The 21,038-nt window shown below is 41.4% G+C and overlaps 1 protein-coding gene across 1 annotated transcript; it reads right to left on the bottom strand.

Annotated features, from left to right (window-relative positions):
- Positions 1-543: 543 nt before the first annotated feature.
- Positions 544-5,853, bottom strand: sftpc (surfactant, pulmonary-associated protein C). The gene is made up of 5 exons (NM_001128660.2): positions 5,804-5,853; positions 4,543-4,692; positions 2,420-2,539; positions 1,855-1,962; positions 544-1,366 (listed from the first exon to the last, which is right to left on the bottom strand). Exons 1-5 carry the CDS (start codon positions 5,840-5,842, stop codon positions 1,253-1,255), a joined length of 531 nt encoding a protein of 176 aa, NP_001122132.2. The 5' UTR covers positions 5,843-5,853; the 3' UTR covers positions 544-1,252.
- Between the last annotated feature and the right edge of the window lie 15,185 nt (positions 5,854-21,038).

Raw genomic sequence — 21,038 nt, 5'->3', positions numbered from 1 at the left:
CATATACAGTTACTATTTATTGGGCTGGGGCTGTTTGGGTCTCTGTGTACTTGAAATGCCAGGGCATATTTTGAATCCTATTTCAGACCTCATCTAGATACCCATGAAACTATAGGAAGATGAATCTTACCCCTGCATGTTGTGCCCCAGAAGTTGCTTTACCTACTTTGGCTATTGCTGCACCTGACTATAATATCACGGTAAAAACAACTTGCTGCAGAAAGAATTGTATTGTGTAAATGGAGCACTGGAGAGCTCTGTGCAGCTGTTCTATTATATATATTGGCCACAAGACTGGCCTTGATATTGAACCCGTCTGCCATATTGGCTACATAATAGTACACGAGGTGTCTCAAATTATTAAAAGAAAATTACTTATCAAACCGTGACCATGTTACCCCTATAATGTTGTTTTCCTTAGGGCAAACATGGCAGTAGGGATGAAGAAGCAAGTGTCACTTTGCTTCCTGTCACACTTGTAGCCCTTCCATGTCTCATACAGATATTGTAAAATTTACAGATCCGCAGACAATAAATACACAATCTTAGTAAATGCTGATACTTTTAATTTCTGAAAAAACATTTTCCAGTAAAATACCATTAGAAATGACAGATGTAAAGAAAAAGCACACTTATCTTATTCCCTATTTCAATATTATACCAAGGGCATTAAGAGGCAATTGACAATATTCTTGGAAAACCAACACAAAACACAGTGTTTGAATGTGGGACAACAAACAACGATGGGGGATAGAGGATAGAAAGGGGTTGGTAAGGGGAGGAAAGTCAGTGTTCTGAGTGGTGGGTTTACACCTGGGAATGTCTGTAGACCTGCTTTGATAAAGAGGGAAACAATGTAGGATGGATCCCAATAAGTATCAGAATTAATGTACATGAATAGGAGGAGCTGCTGTTTGGTGAGAGCTCATGCTACAATAGGGGTGAGGAAGCCACATCTAACATTTAGGATGAGTTCTGGAGAAGACAATAAGATAGAGAAGGATATAGATGACATCCCCTACTCCATTCAGTGCAGAGCTTTATGAGATACATACTGACTGGGGAGGGTATCATAACTTGTATGTTACAAGATGCACTCTAAATATGACTTATTTAATGAAGGGAAGGTCCATTTGTTCATCCATTGGTGTGAGGTGTTAGCAGGGTTACATTGTTTCTAGAGTGTACAGCCTCTTCACACTGTTATGTAGGGTGGAAAGACAGAAGGATGAAAGTGTGTAGCTGTGTGACATTAAGCCCAATACACAGGCAGGCTTCCGCACAGGACTTTGATGGTTGTGCCCAACAGAGAGCGGTCGGTCACAGGCTTCATGGAGTCATCCTGTCTTGAAGCATCAGAGGTGATCTGGGTACAGAAGAAGGAATGTTGAGGTAATTTAATCAATTTAATCACCCATTGTGCCACATGTTATCAAAAGCACTTCCCCAATTAGCTCAAATCATAAATACGGATATGAAAAATATTGTGAGCACAGTCACCCTGCAGGAGTTCCAGTAGTATTTACCTATATCAACAAATAAGCCAAGCCCCCTTTGTACTGTTTGGGCCCCCCCTGAGGGGGCTAGCTTCTCAGTTAGGAACCTCTGATTAAACAGTGGAAGCAAACAGTGAACTAATGGACAGCAGGGCAGCCATACAGGCCTTGTGCGGTAATAACTGGGACCCTACCATTGTACTATCTGTACCCACCTTGGTGATGGAGTTGTATGAGATGGATACAGTGTAGCTGTACTGTTAGTACTAGCCGGTTATAATAAGTGACCACAAGGGGTCCTGTTCAGTAATATGTGTTGAGAAAGGCAATATGGAATATTGTTTAATATAAGACTTACCTTGCTGAGCACACTTTCAGCAATGGTTTCAAGGCTTTGAACCTGTTCTGGATCCATACGAGTTATGTAGCATGCATGTCCAGGGCGGGGGCGGGTGCCAATCAAAAGCTTGAGAGACATTATTTGTTACAATCATTAAAAAAGCATTTTGATTACATCCTTAAACAACAAACTACTTGCTGATTTGTTGCCATGGGTTACAAGACCTGCAGCAAACCAGCATAAAGGCATGGTAAATATAATTAGTATAGTTATTTACCAATATCATTTGATGGAACCAAACCTAAGTATTCTAGAAGGGTGAAAAAGGCTGGTTTTGTGTCCACCAAGGTTAAGCTTTGTTTAGCCTTCCTGTGGTTCTCTGCCTTGTCCAGAAGGTGGTGCTGCTGAACAGGGGGTAGAGTTCAGCCCACAGACTGGGAGCAGTGCAGAGAGGTTAATTAGCTGTAAGTTAGCCAACTTATAATTAGTATAAGGTTTACTTATTTTAATATCTCAATGAAGAATGCAGAGTCAGATATTTCCAATGATATGTATGTATTTATGAATTGATCATGTGACATACCTTGCTGTAATCATACACAACAGAGGCTGAGGAATTGATTCCTGTATCCAGGTGAAAGGTTGCAACTCCTGTCCCATGGGCCCCAGTGCTGCTTCCGTCTTGCAGAGACATCTGGAAAATCTGAAATAAAGCATAATATTGATCAAGGTGTAGTGCTCTGTCTTATATACACATAATGACCCATATTTTATGCATGCTACTAGTTTAACTAAGTCCATTATCACTTTGGGAAGGACTGGATCCTTCATTCAAAACTCAGTCCTGGCCCATTGTAGTGCCAGACTTGTTTTGTTGAATATGTCGTGTGGTTTGGGAGTCAGTAGCCTCTCTCTCATCTCTCTCTCTGGGGGTCAGTAGCCTCTCTCTCTCTCTCTGGGAGTCAGTAGCCTCGCTCTCTCCCTGGGAGTCAGTAGCCTCGCTCTCTCCCTGGGAGTCAGTAGCCTCGCTCTCTCCCTGGGAGTCAGTAGCCTCGCTCTCTCCCTGGGAGTCAGTAGCCTCGCTCTCTCCCTGGGAGTCAGTAGCCTCGCTCTCTCCCTGGGAGTCAGTAGCCTCGCTCTCTCCCTGGGGGTCAGTAGCCTCGCTCTCTCCCTGGGGGTCAGTAGCCTCTCTCTCTCTGGGGGTCAGTTGCCTCTCTCTCTGCACCTAGGGAAGGGTTACTAGGCGCTAAAATTAGTGGCTCTTGAACTGCTTAACAGGGGACTGAAAATTAACTAGCAAATTAGCTTCATGCCCCTTTAATTGATCTTAAGTAATATACTTCATTTATTATAATTACTATTTAGTATTGTATTGTCTTTACATTATTAAAGGGAAACATGGGGACCTACCCTAAACAGGATAGGAACCAATTTCTGGGTCCTCTTGACCTATAAGTTACCAATCCCTGTTCTATTTATTCACTGCCTATTACATGTAGCTATGGGTCTGTGAATGAAGTTTTTTATGTTTAGCTGTTGGACTTGAGACATTAGGAATCATTAGCTGAGACCCTAGACACAAATGCAAGAGCACAAAGGGGATGCAAGAGTGCGTAAGTTAAGGGAAAATGCAAGTTAGGGGACAGGTTGGGGGACATCTTCATGCCTCCCTTGCCCACACCTCATGAATACAGCACTGCTGAGTGAAGGTAGTGCTGTATTCATGGGCCAACACAGGTCTCTGCACTACGGTATAGAGTGTAGATACCTGTGGCAATTTACCTACATGCAGAGCACATGATCGTACCCCATTTTTTGTACTTTGCATGCTGCCCTGCATATAGTAATTAACCGAGACACCACCCCAGTAATGGGGTGGAAAGAAACTGCTTGTTTGATTGGTAGTGACAAGTAAGTGGGTTATTCAGGAGAACATTCCATTTAAGGTTCATTTACTGTGAGGCTAAATCATCTGAATTCTAAAAATCAGACTATGGGAAACTAACTGGAGTTCTAAATGTATCTGTGTCCCCAGGATTGTTCATTAATTAGCATCATCCTTACTCTGACATATTATTGACTAATTAGGATTCTGCTCAATAAATGAGGCTGGGATTGCCCATTACATAGGCAGCTGAATAACGTGATCAGTCTTTATATGAGGCAGTGTCCTTATTCGTCTCGGCTCTTCTCATTAGTGGGGTCATTTCTTTATATAAGGGCTTTCTGCTCTATAATGAACTGCCTGCTAATTAATCCGGCCTTTTTAATTAGCGGGGCTGTTTCTTACAGGCATGTGCTAATTTTTCTGGATTTGCTGTTTTGTTCATTAATCTATTCATTACACAGGACACACATATATTAGTCTGCTCATTAACAATAAATTGTATAATTAATTAAAAAGAGGATATTTTTTTTCATTTAAATTATGATCTCCTATCTTCTGCTCGGATTTGTATATCCCTTTGTAACTGGCTTATGATTGAGTAACACTAATTACCCATCCATTGATCAAAATCAGATACTTTGTTCTTTTTGTTCTGGGCTCACTAAAGTACTAATTGGTGGTTGAGTGTGTGACCAGCTTACAGACACAAGTGAAACCCCTTTATTAACAAGGAGATATTTTTGCAGGCTAATCTATTGATTACACGCTGTGTTTTTTAAATGTGATCATGCAATTTGTTGTAAAATTCAAAGTCTCACCGTTTCTGTGTGTTTTTGACTCATGTGCAGCCCCATCAGTAGGACTCCAACAAGGACAAGCACAAGGACCACCACCACAAGGACCACGCAGACAAGCTTCTTAACACCACCGAGACATGGGATGCTGGGAATTGGCAACTCCGAATAGACCTGCAAAGACAGTAGGGTGTTAGATACAGTCAAGTTGGTGTTTCTTCCAAAGCTTCTCTTTAGCAGGGTCGGACTGGGGGGTGAAGGGCCCACCAGGTTCCCACCCTAATTCCCCCCCGCAGGGGCCCCCACCCGACGGCCTCCACCGATCGCACGTAATTTAACGCATCAGGGGAGGAGCGGTCGGCAGGGGGAGTGCCGGCAAGGGTCAGGTTCAACCCTGACATCCATACAGACATATATTGATCAGAAAGACTGATAAGAACCACATCAGGCTATGGATACCCCATCTAACCTGATTGGCTCAGTTTGGACCCCCCAACCCTAGATACAAGCACAGTGTCAGACTGGGAACACAGGGGCCCACCAGAAATCCTTAGACCCTAGGCCCGCTTTCCAAACTATTTTTCCTTCTTTCCTCACCCAACCTCTTTATTCTCCTAGTCTCTTTTATTTACATGCTAGCATCTATTCTTCCATCTATTTCTCCTCTTTGTACCCATTCAGAAATAGGGAATGAGCATGAAACAGACCAAATGGTCAGGAGCAGAAGGGCCCACTGACACCTGGGCCCACCGGGAGTTTTCCTGGTATCCTAATGGGCCAGTCTGACACTGCTCTTTAGTAGCAATAATAGATGTATTTAGACCCCAGTGATGCAACATTCAGTGGTCTATATTCACTTTTATCCATTGTAGAGTTGTAGAGCTCAACCTTTATCCTCAATCCATACAGATATTCCTTTTTTTTTTCTGTCCCCACTGATCTGAAAACCATGCCATCAGATATGGTTAATTTATCAACATTGGGCAAAGTTGCCCATGCACAGTGACCCACAGCAACCAATTAAATTGTTGCTGCAACTGGCTGAAAAAAGCCAATCACTGATTGGTTGCTATGGGCTACTGCCTATGGACAAATTTGCCCAGTGTTGATAAATGAGTCCCAGTAAGGTTAATAGACCTGTGAGAGCTGCTTCTACTGATTCTACTGTTGCACAGTGTAAAGCATTTTTACATCACACTCCTTACATTGTTGCTCTAATAGACCCACTAGGGTCTGACGCACAATCTGCAGAGTGTTTCCAAGTTAACACACCCATGTTACTTACGGGTGGCCTCTCCATGAGGACAGCTTTGCTCTGGTCCATGTCTTTGTGGGTAATGCAGCAGTCTACCTTTGCTGAGGTTGGTCCACTTTTTATACCTGCCTGAATAAGAATAATAGCATTGAAGTGTTTCCCGCCCCTTTTCTGAGTGTTTGCGCATACTCTACTTGTGTTTAAAGAACAGAAGCACTTCTTAGGGCTTTAAGAGGCTTTAATAATTGACGCTTTATTGGCACAGTCTGCACAGGGTTTCAACATTATATTCAAATTATTATATTTAGATTTAAGATTGCTGTAATTGCTGCCCATTTTGCACCACGCTTTACAGAGAAATGTCAAACCTACTGCAATATTTATAAAATTAATAAAGTGCATTAATCCCAGTCTTCTAATTCACCTTCCTTTAGAGTGGGAATCGTATTTCATTCTCATGCACAAATTAAGTCTTTCAACACAGTTTGTGCAATTCAACAAAGATGTTTAGCAGACTGTTTGTAGTACCCTCTGCAAGAATTTTCCCCAGGCTTCTTCCAAATGTTCCCTGGTTTTAGTGCTGGAGAACCTTTGACCACGAGCCAGAAGTCCCAGGTGCAGCCATAGATCCTGTAATCCACAGAACATGAGAACCAAGTTGTGTACTCCAGGAAGATGAACCTGTTTTGCTATTTTGACAATGTTGTTATAAATTCTGTAACATAGGGCAATTGCTTGAGAAGGGCACAGGTAGGACTGGAAGAGGATCAAATGGACCAGTATGACCCATTAGCCAGTAAAGGTGCAATCATGTATCCAACAGTCACAGCCACATACCAATGTCAAGTAGTGGTCCAACAGAAAATAGATTATTTGCTGCTTTAAGTCATGGCAGCATGCATACCAGGCATAGGTGGCACATACAGTATATACTTCTGGCCCTATAGATCTTGGAGGAAATCACCACCTCACTTCGCCACCATGTTCATGTTTTAGTTATGGTTCTGGTTACAGTTACAGAGTCCACCAACATAGTAAAAATGTTTTCACAAGAATATGAAGGGCTAATTTGACCAGATAATAGTTAATGGCCTTGTGTGGAACCAAGCATATACGGAGTGTCATCTGGTGGAATAATTTATGAACACATGGCTTGGTCTTCTGGACAACATATGGCGTCTGTAAGAGTGTGTCTAGTCTAATAAGAGTGTGTCTAGTAGCCTCTGGGCTTTAGCTCTGCATAGTAGACAATACTAATATATAGACCAGTGTGAATTGTAAGTGGCCATGATATAGCACACTGGGCCTTCAACTAGGTGGGATGGATAACTGTATAATGTGGTAAGAGCACCCATTAGGTCTCATTTACAAACCAACAGGGCAAGGTGCAAAGTGCAAAAAGCAGGCATAAGCCACAATGTTTTCCATACTCTGCACCTGGACCCACTTTCAGCACCCAGAGGCTTAGACTTGCATTTTCCTGATGACTGCAGCTTTACCTGCCTTGAAAACCGATATCTAAATCATTCTAAATCTTAATTACAACATGAACATCTCTCATAAACACTCCTCAGTAGTGGACTAACATAACATGTTTAATCTCAAATGTCCTCCCCTTTTATATGTTCAAAAGACCGTTTCCATTACCGGCAATGCCCATGGGTTTATATTTTTTTTTTGTTTACATTGTTCTTTTTTCCTTGATATTTAAGAAAGGTTTAGTGTTTCATGTTCTTCAGAGTATGGCCTTAGGGCTCATGACTAATTATAAGATCTGCTTGTTACCTTATTGCCTCTAGTTTTTTTCTAAATGTCAGTATGTGACAGATATATCTTTTCAGAACTGTATAAGTAACTTAATCTTTTTGTGATCTGTGTTTATCTTGTGCCCTGTGTAATGATCATTTTACAATCCATTGTATTTTTTAAAGTGTCTATTAGATTCATAGCTTTCATTTCTCTTTACTCAAAATGGTCTCAGGACATGTCCTCAGTGGCAAAATTATGACTGGAAACTTTGCATGGCCTACACATATTGTGAATAGCATTAATAAGAGCAGTATCTTGTGGGCTAAATATCAACAGGAGTGTATTAAGGATACCAAGAAAAGGCGGCAATGTAACAAAAGTTACTTTTAGTTAGGGATGCACCGAATCCAGGATTCAGTTTGGTATTCGGCCAGGATTCGGCTTTTTTCGGCAGGGTTTGGATTCGGCCATAGCAAACAAGGGCATATTCAAACCAGTAAAGCAGCCAGTAAATGCTACATTCTGATTGGAATTTATGGGTGACTAGACCTAGTGCAAACTTTGCGATTTTTCTTAACCTAAAGAAGAGGCTTAAAAGGCACCTGTCAAGCTAAAAACTGTTTCTCCCCAACCATGTGGGCTCAAATATATATATTTTTTTTTGTAAATTGCCCTCCCTCAGAGGTAGACCACCAGCACTCAGAGGGAGCTTCTGGTGTGGGCAGCCCAGCACTCGCAGGGGACATTGAAAAAAACTATTGTTTCAATCAACCAGGGTGAAGGCCCTGTTAGCTCACACCTGCTATGGGGGAAACAATTTTAGGGCAACAGGTGCCCTTTTAAGCCAAGGGAAGAAGCATTTAATGTAAGTATGTGTATTTTCAGTTTATGTCTTAATGTTTATTTTCCAAGATTTAAGGCAGGGCTAGGATGGGAGAAATGTGTGTATCCAGAAATCATTTTGGATAATTTGCCCCAAAATCCCAAAAGCTAGGGTGCATGGCACAAAATATAGGGGTTCACAATCTGGATTAGCCTAGCTAGATCATCACAAGGACAAATGTACCCCTGGGCAAAAAGCTTGCCTTTTCTATATCTGTGGAGCTAGAAGGGTGCCAGAAAAACATTTTGGATGACATTGCAAAGCTAGGGTCCAAAAACTGCAGGGTTTTATTTTCTGTAATAACCTAGAACATCACTAGGACAAATACACCCCTGAGCAGAAAGCTTGCATTGCTTATACCAATATCCATACAAATACAATTTCCTACTCCTACAACAGACCTCATACTGCAGGTGTTAACATTAAAGCAAAGAATATATTGCTGGCCTGTGTACTGATTACCTTTATCTATCTGAATTGTTACAGTGCATTGGCTGTTTCTTCCTAATATCATCTCTCAAGTCAGCTTACAAAAAAATCACATTTGAATGTCCTTCACCTTGATACATTTAAATTAAAAAAATATAAATTATAGGGTACCTTTTTGTGTCATGGCCACCACTGGCATCACACTCGGCAAGGCAAGTTGTTTTTTCCCCATAAAGTTACATTACCCAAAACCATAGAATCTATGGCTCTGGCACGCTGGTACTTTGTGTTAGTGCTATTGACTGCACTGTATCTGTGGCACACAGGGCATTAAACCAAACTATAATATAGTCGTCCTTATCTAATTATTTGGACTAAATACATGTAGACTGGTTTAGAAACATTGCTACCATGTAAATAATTCTAGAGTGGACATAGAAATACAAAATCGAATGTCATAGAAGAACCACTTGGTCCAGTTCAGTCAGTCTGCCTGCTTAATGCTTAACAGCATTTTTGCTTCATGTCCTCAAAATTACATTATATATTCCATTCATATTCTAATATTGTATCAATAACCTTTTATTTAATTTTTTATAAACTTCACAAAAGCAAAGGCAAGTGCTAAAAAGTGTTTTAAAAAATAGTGCAAGCCACTTATACCCTTAATGGGACTGCACTAGGCAAATCCATAATGGAGAAGGATCTTGGAGTCCTTGTAGATAATAAACTTGGCTGTAGCAAGCAATGGCAGGCAGCAGCTGCAAGGGCAAACAAGGTTTTGAGCTGTATTAAAAGGGGTATAGATTCATGGGAGGAGGGGGTTATTCTTCCCCTTTACAGAGCGCTGGTAAGGCCCCATCTAGAATATGCTGTTCAGTTTTGGTCTCCAGATCTGAAATGGGATATTATTGAGTTAGAGAGGGCACAGAGAGCAACAAGCTGCTAAATTGCATGGAAAGTCTCAGTTATGAAGATAGACTGGCCAGCTTGGGTCTGTTTACACTGGAGAAGAAGTGCTTTTGGGGGGGGGGGGATCATGATAACTATATATGTATAAGGGGATCATATAATAAAATCCCTAATGCTTTATTTACCAGTAGGTCCTTCCAACAGACACAAGGGCTTCCATTCTGATTCATGGAAAGGAGGTTCCAAGAGGGTTTTTTTACAGTGAGAGCTGTGAAGCTATGGAATTCTTTCCCTGAATCAGTCGTACTGGCAGATACATTAGATAGGTACAAGAAGGGGTTGGGTGGCTTTTTAGTAAGTGAGGGAATACAGGGTTATGGGAGATAGCTCTTAGTACAAGTTGATCCAGGGACTGGTCCGATTGCCATCTTGGAGTAAGAAAGGAATTTTTCCCCCTTTGAGGCAAATTAGAGAGGCTTCAGTTTGTTTTTGTTTTTTTGCCTTCCTCTGGATGAACTAGCAGTTAGGCAGGTTAAATAGACATAAAAGGTCAACCTTCATGGACGTGTGTCTTTTTCCAACCTAACTTACTGTGCTAAAAAGGACACAAATTTGTGCATGATTAAACAACTTACACATTTATACTTTGCTCCCACATGCTTCTAACAACTTGCATGTAGCCTCACTGTGCTCGTACATTCTACTCTGATTAATTACTAACAATTGCACAGAATGCAAAGGTTGTAATGGACCCAAGAGAACTGTGGAATTAATAATGTCCTTACAAGAGCTGCTGAAACCAGATTGCCCAGTCCAAAACCTGATGTCTGTAACCTTAGTCATTCAACCTTTGCTGATAGAAATTACCTCCTTGGTAAAATGCTTGACTTGGCATTATGCTCATAACTGGTACTTGCCATTTATTGGAATGATGTGCACAAGATATAGACTTACAATCACAGCAACAAGCAGTATCCAGCAATACTTGCAATACTTAGTAACCTAAAGGGTTGGTTGGAAATCTGTTTTTTTAGAAATTCCCAAGACTACATTACCGAGTGTCTCAGGAGCTCTAGGAACATTAATCTCTTCCCAAAGTTGAAGATCATCCACCACTAGTGAAACCTTTACCTTCTACTCATAAATCATGCGGTTCTTTTCAGTTTTGAGATGCTGAAGCCAATTTTGGGGGGTTTGGAAGAGCATTTCTGCTGCAGATGTTGTCGTTTGGAGAAATACACACCTTTATAGTGATCATTTACGACCCCAAGTACAATTTTTGGATACAACCGACATGTTTATTACCCACAATGTAGTGTTTTTGCCACTATAATTCCAGTGTTATTGGGGTCACCAGAGAGTTGTGCCTGGTACATTTGCGGACAATGCATCAAGCCGAAGCAGGTGGCTGGTACTTCAACATGAATCGGATGAAATAGTGCTGGAGGACTTCTAAATCCAGTTGGTGTCATTTCCAGTGTTAACGTGAGAGGCTGTGGGAAGTCTGGAGGTACTGCATGGTTCCCCTCTATCAATTGGTTGCAACTATGCAAAATTAATAACAGGTTTACCTTTAATAAATTGGATTTTGTTGCACAATTGGTACCTTAAATTATCACCATGGTGCAAATCCAGGCACCCCTGCAGTTATAGTCCAATACCTAACCTACTAAGCAGTGTCACACTGGAGTTTCTGGTCCCACAGGTACTCACTGCAAGGGCCCCCAATCCTGATGCCAAGATACCTGCACTGGGGTCCACTGGGATTTCTCCTGGTGCCTCGGTGGTCCACCCCTTTTTTTCCAGGTTATTTTCTGTGCGCCAGCAAATAATCACAATTATATTCATTAGTATCCTGCAAAAATAACCTTTTATTTAAGAATAGTCTAAGCAGTTTCTGCAACCGTCTGTAATGGAAACCTTTGAGACAAATTTCCCCTATCCCTTCAGACTTTAAGCTCTTGGGAGCAGGGCCCTCTAACCCTGATGGATTATTCTGTAGATTTGTTTATGTATTGCCCTATATTTGTTTTAATGTACAGTGTAAGTTGCTGGTGGTGTATAGGATGAAGATGAAAAGGAGGAAGGATGCAGCTTTGTTAATAATCAGCAGCTTAACCAAAAGAAAGATGGCTTTTGTCAGAGGGAGAAGGTGAATGTCACTTGACAGCTGCTAAGGTGCTTTATGATCTGAATCCATTCACCCTATGGCATGGTCTCCAAACAATCTTTAGTCGATTTGCTCACCTAGGTTTTGGGATCATACAGGGGGGCATGAATCACATCAATACTCCATTGTGGACCTTGTTTGATAGGATTTTTTAAATCTGCCGAGTAGAAATGTGGCTAATTTTTGACCGAATATTGGTTAAGCAGCTGATTGGGAGGCACCTGATGCACAGGTCAGTAAGCACCCAACTCAGTCTGGAGGGGCAGCCTATGATTTGTTCTTAACACTATAGTTAGTTGTTATAGTTAGTTGTTGTCAGATTCAGATTTTTAATCACTCCATGAAATGACCAATGGGCAGGAGGTAAGTACACTGTAAGTACACTGTGTGGAGCATTGTGAACACAACCTAATATCTTATTACTTATTTTAAGTACCGTATATCCCTTTCCAGAAATAACTCTGTGGGTCAATTCAGGAGAGCAGGGGGTGTATCAGTGCTAGATCCATACTATCACAGAGACCTCAGGGGTGGCACAACACGGGTGTGGTGTTTGTGCAGGCAAGTGCTAGCTACTCACTTTAGTATCCAGTGTTACAAGTTTTATAGCGGCTATTCAAGCTAGTCCCTTTTTCCATTTGTGTATAATGCAATATTTGACAATCTCTAAAAACTTCTCAGCATTGTTTAAATTGAAAGCATAAAAACATTTGATTACCCAATTTCATGCAAAATCTCTTGCTCATAATGGTCATTCAGAAGCTCCCTCTGTCTCAATGGCAATTAGGATTTCCTAATCCCCCTTAATGATGTTTTTGCATTGCTTAACAATGTTGAGAAAATGTACATTTTCTAAGCTACTTGACTAACATTCTTCCAAATGCTTCTTGCCTAACAAAAACATCTTATATCCTCTTTAATTGCTGAACTTCCCATATAGAGTATTATTGGCCTCACTGGGTAATTCCCAGCACTATTTTCATCTGCAGACTTGTTGGTTGCATGTACATGAGTCTTCTGTCATTTCACAAGGCAAAACAGAAAAATGGCAGATACCTTGGTGTTAGCTTATACAGCCAATAGACCCTCCAGTGAAAAAAACCAATTACTTTCTACCCAGGGCTAGTGCTCCGATTTTGGCACTCGGTGGTACTTTATAGCAGCCCACTGTGGCAACATTCTCCTCCCTTCTCCCAGGTATCCCTGGGATGTACAGTACAGTAGAGTCCTAAAAATTGCAGCACTGTAAATGTGTCTGACCAGGGCTGCCCAAAGGATACATTGGCAGCGTGCCACGTGCTGGAAAGTACCCCAGGTTGGATAATTTTCTTTAAAAATAAGAGTCCTGTTCGCTAAGGACAACTAAGGGCTGCCTAACCAGCTGAAACCCCCAATTGATTTTCAGATAAAATACTTGTTGTCATCTGATTTATATGTTTTTCAGAACCAGGAAGTGACAGGAAGTGCTAAAGTGAAACTGGTTTCAATATCTATTTTAGTGCCAAAATAACCGAAACCATAAATATTTTTCTAATAATACAATAGGCAAAAAAGTATGTTCATTACAAGCCCTATTCATTGCAAAATACACAGTTAATATGTACAATATTCATTTGCACCATATTTGATACCACTTTTTTGACCAAGGAATTGCATGTCCATTATAGAGTTTTAAGAAAACTTTTCATATCCTAATATTTACATTCTGTGATGAGATATGTGTCATTGCTAATTAATTATTAACAATAATATCAATTGGCATTGTTTGTACGGATATATGTTACAGGTTATCTGATATTTGCTATTATATAGGAAAAAATTCCTGTTGTAAAATGTAAATATAAAGTATACTATATATTAAACGCAAACTATCTACTGAATGGTAGTGTGTTGGGGGTATCCTTAATGGAGAAGGATCTAGGGGTTTTTGTTGATAACAAGTTGTCTAATTCCAGGCAGTGTCATTCTGTGGCTACTAAAGCAAATAAAGTGCTGTCTTGTATAAAAAAGGGCATTGACTCAAGGGATGAGAACATAATTTTGCCCCTTTATAGGTCCCTGGTAAGGCCTCACCTTGAGTATGCAGTGCAGTTTTGGGCTCCAGTCCTTAAGAAGGATATTAATGAGCTGGAGAGAGTGCAGAGACTGCAACTAAACTGGTAAAGGGGATGGAAGATTTAAGCTATGAGGTTAGACTGTCGAGGTTGGGGTTGTTTTCTCTGGAAAAGAGGCGCTTGCGAGGGGACATGATTACTCTGTACAAGTACATTAGAGGGGATTATAGGCAGTTGGGGGATGTTCTTTTTTCCCATAAAAACAATCAACGCACCAGAGGTCACCCCTTTAGATTAGAGGAACGGAGCTTCCATTTGAAGCAGCGTAGGTGGTTTTTCACGGTGAGGGCAGTGAGGTTGGGGAATACCCTTCCTAGTGATGTGGTAATGGCAGATTCTGTTAATGCCTTTAAGAGGGGCCTGGATGAGTTCTTGATCAATCAGAATATCCAAGGCTATTGTGATACTAATATCTACAGTTAGTACTAGTGGTTGTATTTATAGTTTATGTATGTGAGTGTATAGATTGGTAGGTGTGGGTTAGGTGTGCTGGGTTTACTTGGATGGGTTGAACTTGATGGACACAGGTCTTTTTTCAACCCTATGTAACTATGTAACTATGTAAACACAAAAAACTGAAAACTATATCCATATAAATGGCGCTTAGTGAAATCACCAGTTATAATCGGTGCTTAGCGATGTCATTGCCGTCACATGCCTGTGTGTATTATAATAAATAAAGCACCCCCTGTTGTAAAATATGAGGATATTAGAAGTGACCTTGGTGTTCCATGGCTTTCATGGTCAAGGAACAGCAACACAAGGCTTTAGGCTTCGTGCTGTTATACAGTTCATAGAATTCAAAGGTGACTTCTAATATAGTTTAAAGAAGTGGGCAGATTATTTCTACTAATCATTATTTTACAATAAATAATGTAGGAAACGCAAAGCCAAGAAGCTTTATGGCTTGTATGCATCATTGTGATGCTTTTTAATACAGTGAAACTGCCTCCAACAAGAAAGGAAAGGAAAGGTAACATGTAATTAAATTTAAACCTAATCTTGAGTCACCAAGCTCATTTAAAATGTAATCCTGGTCCAATTAAAAAAAATCCTAAACACTGATTTACATGGTATGGAATGAGAAATAGAAATGCACATTGACAGCACCAACGTCATGAGATAGGTATGTGTGGCAAAAGGAAGGAAAGTGAACTTTCCCTTGTGAGATGGGGAAAGGTGTGAGGGCTTAGGGGGCATGGGAGTCCTAGCATAGGTCACAGACCAGTTATGCAATAGGTTTAAGCTGTAACAACAGAAAAAAAGGTGGGGCTGGGGCTTAAAGGAACAGTTCAGTGTAAAAATGAAACTGAGTAAAACAGATGGACTGTGCAAAAGAAAAAAAAGTTTTCAACATAGTTAGTTAACCAAAAATGTAATCTATAAAAGGCTGGAGTGAGCAGATGTCTAACATAATAGCCAGAACACTACTTCCTGCTTTACAGCTCTGTAAGCTGTTAGCAGTCAGTAACAAATCAGTGACTTGAGGTGGGGGGGGCATGTGGGACATAACTGTTCAGTTAGTTTGCTTTTGAATCTGACCTGTGAGCTCACAAACTAACTGAACAGTTATGTCCCATGCGCCCCCCCCACCCCAAAGTCACTAAGAGGTTAGAGAGCTGAAAGCAGGAAGTAGTGTTCTGGCTATTATGTTAGACATCCACTCACTCCAGCCTTTATAGATTACATTTTTGCCTAAAATTAAATTTGCCTGAAATTGTGTAATCTATCTATTTTACCCAATTTTATTTTTACACTGAACTGTTCCTTTAATAAGCCCTGGCATTTCGGGTACACAGAAGCCCCCCCACAACAGGCCCAATAAATGATGACTGTTTATCTTGTAGATTGTAAGTTCTTTTGGGCAGGGCCCTTTTCACCTCTTGGTTAATGATTGCTTTATATGTTACTCTGTATGTGCAATGTATGAAGCCCACTTATTGTACAGCGCTGCGGAATATGTTGGCGCTTATAACAATAAAATGTTAATAATAATAATGGATCTTACAGCAGTCTCTCTGGCATTTGCTAGAATCCACAGATTGCCAGTCTGGGCCTGGTTAGGAGTTCCTGTTCCAGGCTGAAAGGCAGAATCAAACAGAAGCCATAGGTCAATGCCAGTTGGACATGCATGTGGACATTTATTGCACACCCCAAAGTACCCATTTACTGTAGAAACAGTTTCAAAAGGAACTGAGGTCCAGCTTGTTTTTTTTTTTCAAACTGACTGCCTTAGTGCAAATAAAATTGGCCCCAAACCCAAGGCAATTTTGTAACTTAATCACAGGGTTTAAAATCTTACACCAACCTACACTATACAACCATGTCACTATGACAACCAAATATATAATGGAGGTGGGTGGGTTGCAGCTTTTTGCCATGAAGAGGACAAGCCTGCGATGCCAGAGGTACATAAAGGAACACTCTTATCTACGGCGGAAAAGTGGGAGACAGTACTGAGCAGCCAATAGCAGTCCCCCAATCACATTTAAGCTCACACTAATCTGCCTTGCAACTCAACTACCAATGAATGAAAAGAGCTGGAAATTCTGAAACCCCAAAGATTCAGTCAGGCTTCTTCTCTCCAAAGCTTATGCTAACATGCCAATGTAGCCTTTCAGCTATAAGTAACTTATGTGTGCACAAGTAGAGTGAAATCTCTGTTCGAATGTTATAGATTTGATGGCTTTATAGTAATCAGTGATACCTATAGGGCCAATGACACATGAGCAGATTAGTCGCTCCATTAATCTCCTCTAGTGGTGGTGACTAATTTCCTCTGAATGCTTTCCTACTGGCAAGAATGTAAATCACTGGTAGGAAACAGGGGTGGGCCGAGCCGACCGGGCGCCCTAGGCTACCCGGTCGGCTACCTCGCACCTGCACCACCCGTGTGTTTTGACGCGCATGCGCAGTTCGAGCGCGGGGTGGGGGGGGGCGCGGTGCGATTCGAAGCGGCGCGACGCAAAACTTAACTAGGGGTAGGCAGGAGAGGCTGCTGCCTGGCGCCCCCCAATCGTTGCGCCCTAGGCAGCTGCCTCTTCTGCCTACCCCTAGTTCCGGCCCTGGTAGGAAAACATGTGCCGCTTTGGCTTTCCAAAGTCACGTAACGTTGCCTCGAGCGCCTTTGGAAAGCCGAAGTGACCTGTATGTTTTCATACTGACAAGAAGGTAAATTCGAGATTAGCAGCCACCGCTAGAGTAGGATAATCACAGGGCGACTAAACTCCTCATGTTATAGTTACATTTTCCAGATATGTTTGAGTGCTCCTATATCCCTTTAGTTTGAGGGGCCCATATTACCGTTATAGAAATTCATTCTTGGTTTGACTCAAGTTTGACTTTTCTATATTATAGCAAACATATGTAACAATTACACATAATTTTTTGATCCACCCTCCAAAAGAATTTTAACTCCCATCTCGAGTAGCCTTTAAATAATGACATGCAGGCAATGTGTGAAATGGCTTTATTCTTATCCAACCAAAACACGTCAGATTGTTCGCATTTCCCTGATTAAGTCCAGATCTGCTGAAAGGAAAGAAAGGCTCAAAGGAGAACTGAACCCTAACAATATATACAGGTAGAAATGGCATATTTTATATACTCAACTTACTGCATCAGCCTTAATTTATAGAATCTCTGTAACAATAGAGATTCAGGTCTTCAAAATTGTGCAGAGGATCTCCCATCTTGGATTTTGTTAGAAGTGTCAGTGACACTGCACATGCTCAGTGAGCTCTGGGCAGCTGTCGAGAAGCTAAGCTTAGGGGTTGTCACAAAAGCAGAAAATGAGGTTCACATGCTAAAGAAGCTGGTGCTACAGGTCTGATTATTAAGATCTTATACTAATTACATTGGTTTCAGATCTGCAATGTAAAGTGGATCTAAATTAATTACTAATCAGCCTTGTATAGGTATAGGACCAATTATCCAGAATGCTCAGGACCAAGGGTAGTCCAGATTAGGGGTCTTTCCGTAATTTGGATTTCCATACCTTAAGTCTACTAAAAAATCAGTAAAACATTAATTAAACCGAATAGGATTGTTTTGCTTCCAATAAGGATTATTCATATCTTAGTTGGGATCAATTACAAGGTACTGTTTTATTACTACAGAGAAAAAGGAAATCAGTTTTAAAATTCTGAATTATTTGATTAAAATGGAGCCTATGGGAGACCAGCTTTCCATAATTCGGAGCTTTCTGGATAACGGGTTTCCGGATATGGGATCCCATACCTGTATAATAATTCTATATATATGCAGAATATTGTGAGTCGGTCCTTAAGTTCAGTAACAGCAGCCCAGAGCAGCTATTGGGGGCATCTTCAGAGGCACTGAGCTTCAGTGCTAAAGGGCTGTGGGCAATCAAGGCATTTCTAGCCTTTTTAGAGCAAGTTGGTATAGCTGCCGTATCCTGCAGTGAAAGGGTAAATGTACCTGCCGGTAACTTTTTGAAGAGTGTATCTTACACAATATTTAGTAGAGCTACCTAAACCCTGCAGAAAGTGCTTAAAATGCCAGTAAGAGCAACGCAAATACTCCGTTTGGTCTGAAATGTGTTTACCCATGTCTCAGAGCACTCTCTAAGCAGACAGACCTTCCCAGCAATGAAACGCTTTCTCCAAACAGAGGCCATTTTCATTTAGCTCCTGCACAAAACATTAGAAGCAAAGTGTTAGCGCGCTCAGCAAATGCCAGAGGGGCTGCTGTACAATGCCTTAGACAGTGACTTTTTAATGGGCTGGTGGGGGGGTTGTTTGGGCCAGGGACTATTTTGGATCACAGTCAAGACCTGGTAACTACCCTTCTTCATACTGGGGCAACATGAACACTGAAGGTTCTCTTTTGGTGTATTTGGTATTTTGATTTTTTACTCAAGTGATTGTTCTGACATACACAACAGCCTCCTGCTGTACATTGGCCTTAGTTTTCTATGATACTTTTCCTATGATGTCCACATTCACTGCCACGCAGTTTGAGCTTTCCAACCGGCCTTTTCTTTGCAGTGGCCAGTACAGCACAAACTCCTAAAGCTGCCCAGAGTGCATTGAGATGGTAAAAGCTGACAACATGGCCCCCCAGACAGCTTATTGGCCTATTTAATGGGCTGTGCAACCAGACAAGGGCAGCACTGGCTTGGTGATGCAGTCCTTGTCTGGCAGGTCTGTAGGTCCACAGTATCAGCCAATTGTTAGCCAATGATTGGATTAGCCTGATTTGGCCCAGTGGGTGGGCTGGTGGCCGCCTATGAGCTAACCATGATACAGGTATCATGTAAAAGGCAAAATATTTTTACAGCTACAGCAGTTTTGTGGTTCCCTTGCCCAACCAGACATGGCACCATTTCAAGTTTCTTAGCAGCACCAAACGTTGCATCTGTGATCTTGTTGTTTCAGCTGTCAGACCCTCAGCTGGACAAATCTTCACACTGCCCATAAGAACTGGATGCAGAGATTTGCAATTACTGCCACCATGTCTAAGGGCCCTTATGCACAGGTTATCTATATATTCCCATCTTATTGAGTCTGATTGTACCCATGAGCAGTCACATCTGTGATTTAGCCATGTTCAAATGGGTACAAATAGCCTAATTTTGAAAACTCTATATTAGCTCCTAAACATCAAATAACTTCCCGTGTAAACTAATTACAAATTGTGTACGATGTTTTAAAAAAAAGTGACTATTCTCCCAGCCCAAATGAACTTCAGGCTGTACTTCTTGCTTTTGTTTTCTAGATAGATCCCGTGAAGTCGGCACCCGGGCTGACACATTGTGGGCACTGAAGGGTGATGACAGGGGTAGATTCTTGGCCTGCAGATAAACACACGGCATGTGTGGCATAAGCCTAAACCTGACACACCAATATAATAGTAAGAAACATAGTTTTGTGCGATTTTCAAACTGAGTGTAGGCTCCAAATTATTGTCCCGATAATTTTTGTCCCGATAATTTTTGTCCCATGGTGATCGCTCGTTTAGTTGATCGGAAAGGTTAGAACATTTTGGTCGGATAACAATAAAAATCTGTGCATTTATTGCGTATCTGGCAATATCCTTGGGGGACCTACTATCCATTTCCAGGAAGTCACTTTCATACGATTGGTGTCTGCCAGCTATTTTATGTTCAGAACATGCAATTTTGGGGCTTTATCCTACAATTTCAGTCTGAATGTTAGTTTTAGATTGTTGCATTTAAACGTACGATCGATATCCAAACGTTTGTCAAAAGAAGTCGAACCTGAACGTGTATGGTCACCTTTAGGCTACTGCCACACCAGGCTGATTCGGATTAATGCCTTTGAATTAATGAGGGCCAAGGATCAGCCCCTACACTTGAATCAGCTCTTTTCTGTGCTTGCACCCAGAGCCACTGAGCACACTGCATCGGCCATGATGCAGAAACACAGAGTAGATTTAATCTTTGAAATAAATACATAAACTCTTGTTTCAGTGCCAAAACCCACTCTGTTTTCCTGCACCCGGGCCAACACCGTGGCTCAGGGTGCATTCACAATGGTAGGCTGAGGTCACTCAAGCTTAGGGGCTGATTCTCAGCCTGAGTTTATCCAAAGGTGTGCTGTAGCCTCATAGTTATACAAGATGTTTTCACCACTGCCAAAAACACCAGTCTCCTCTGATTTGCTTCATGCTCTGTGAGCACTGACAAGAACATGGACGGACTGATTCAAAATCCAAGCCAAAATCCACTGTGCCAATCATAGCAGGATGTTAAGAAACACTAGCTTTAAGCTGGCCATACATGTAAACATTCACCCATTTGGCAAGGTTGCTAATAAGCGGATCTTGCCCTGATTTACCTTAAGGTGAGCAACTTGGGGCTGATTCATCATGACGTAATGCAGGCCAATGCAGTCCTCACCTCAATGGGATTTTTAACCCTTGCCCGATACTGGTCGGGCAAGGCTAGTCAATGAGCCCCATACACAGGAAGATAGGTCAATTCGGTCTGAAGGTGCAGAATCAGCGGTATAAATCTGCCTGTGC

The sequence above is a fragment of the Xenopus tropicalis genome, chromosome 3 (assembly GCF_000004195.4).
Source record: "Xenopus tropicalis strain Nigerian chromosome 3, UCB_Xtro_10.0, whole genome shotgun sequence".
Taxonomy (NCBI): Eukaryota; Metazoa; Chordata; class Amphibia; order Anura; family Pipidae; genus Xenopus; species Xenopus tropicalis.
The sequence above is the reverse complement of the archived record's forward strand: the minus strand, read 5'-3'. Positions and strand labels throughout refer to the sequence as shown.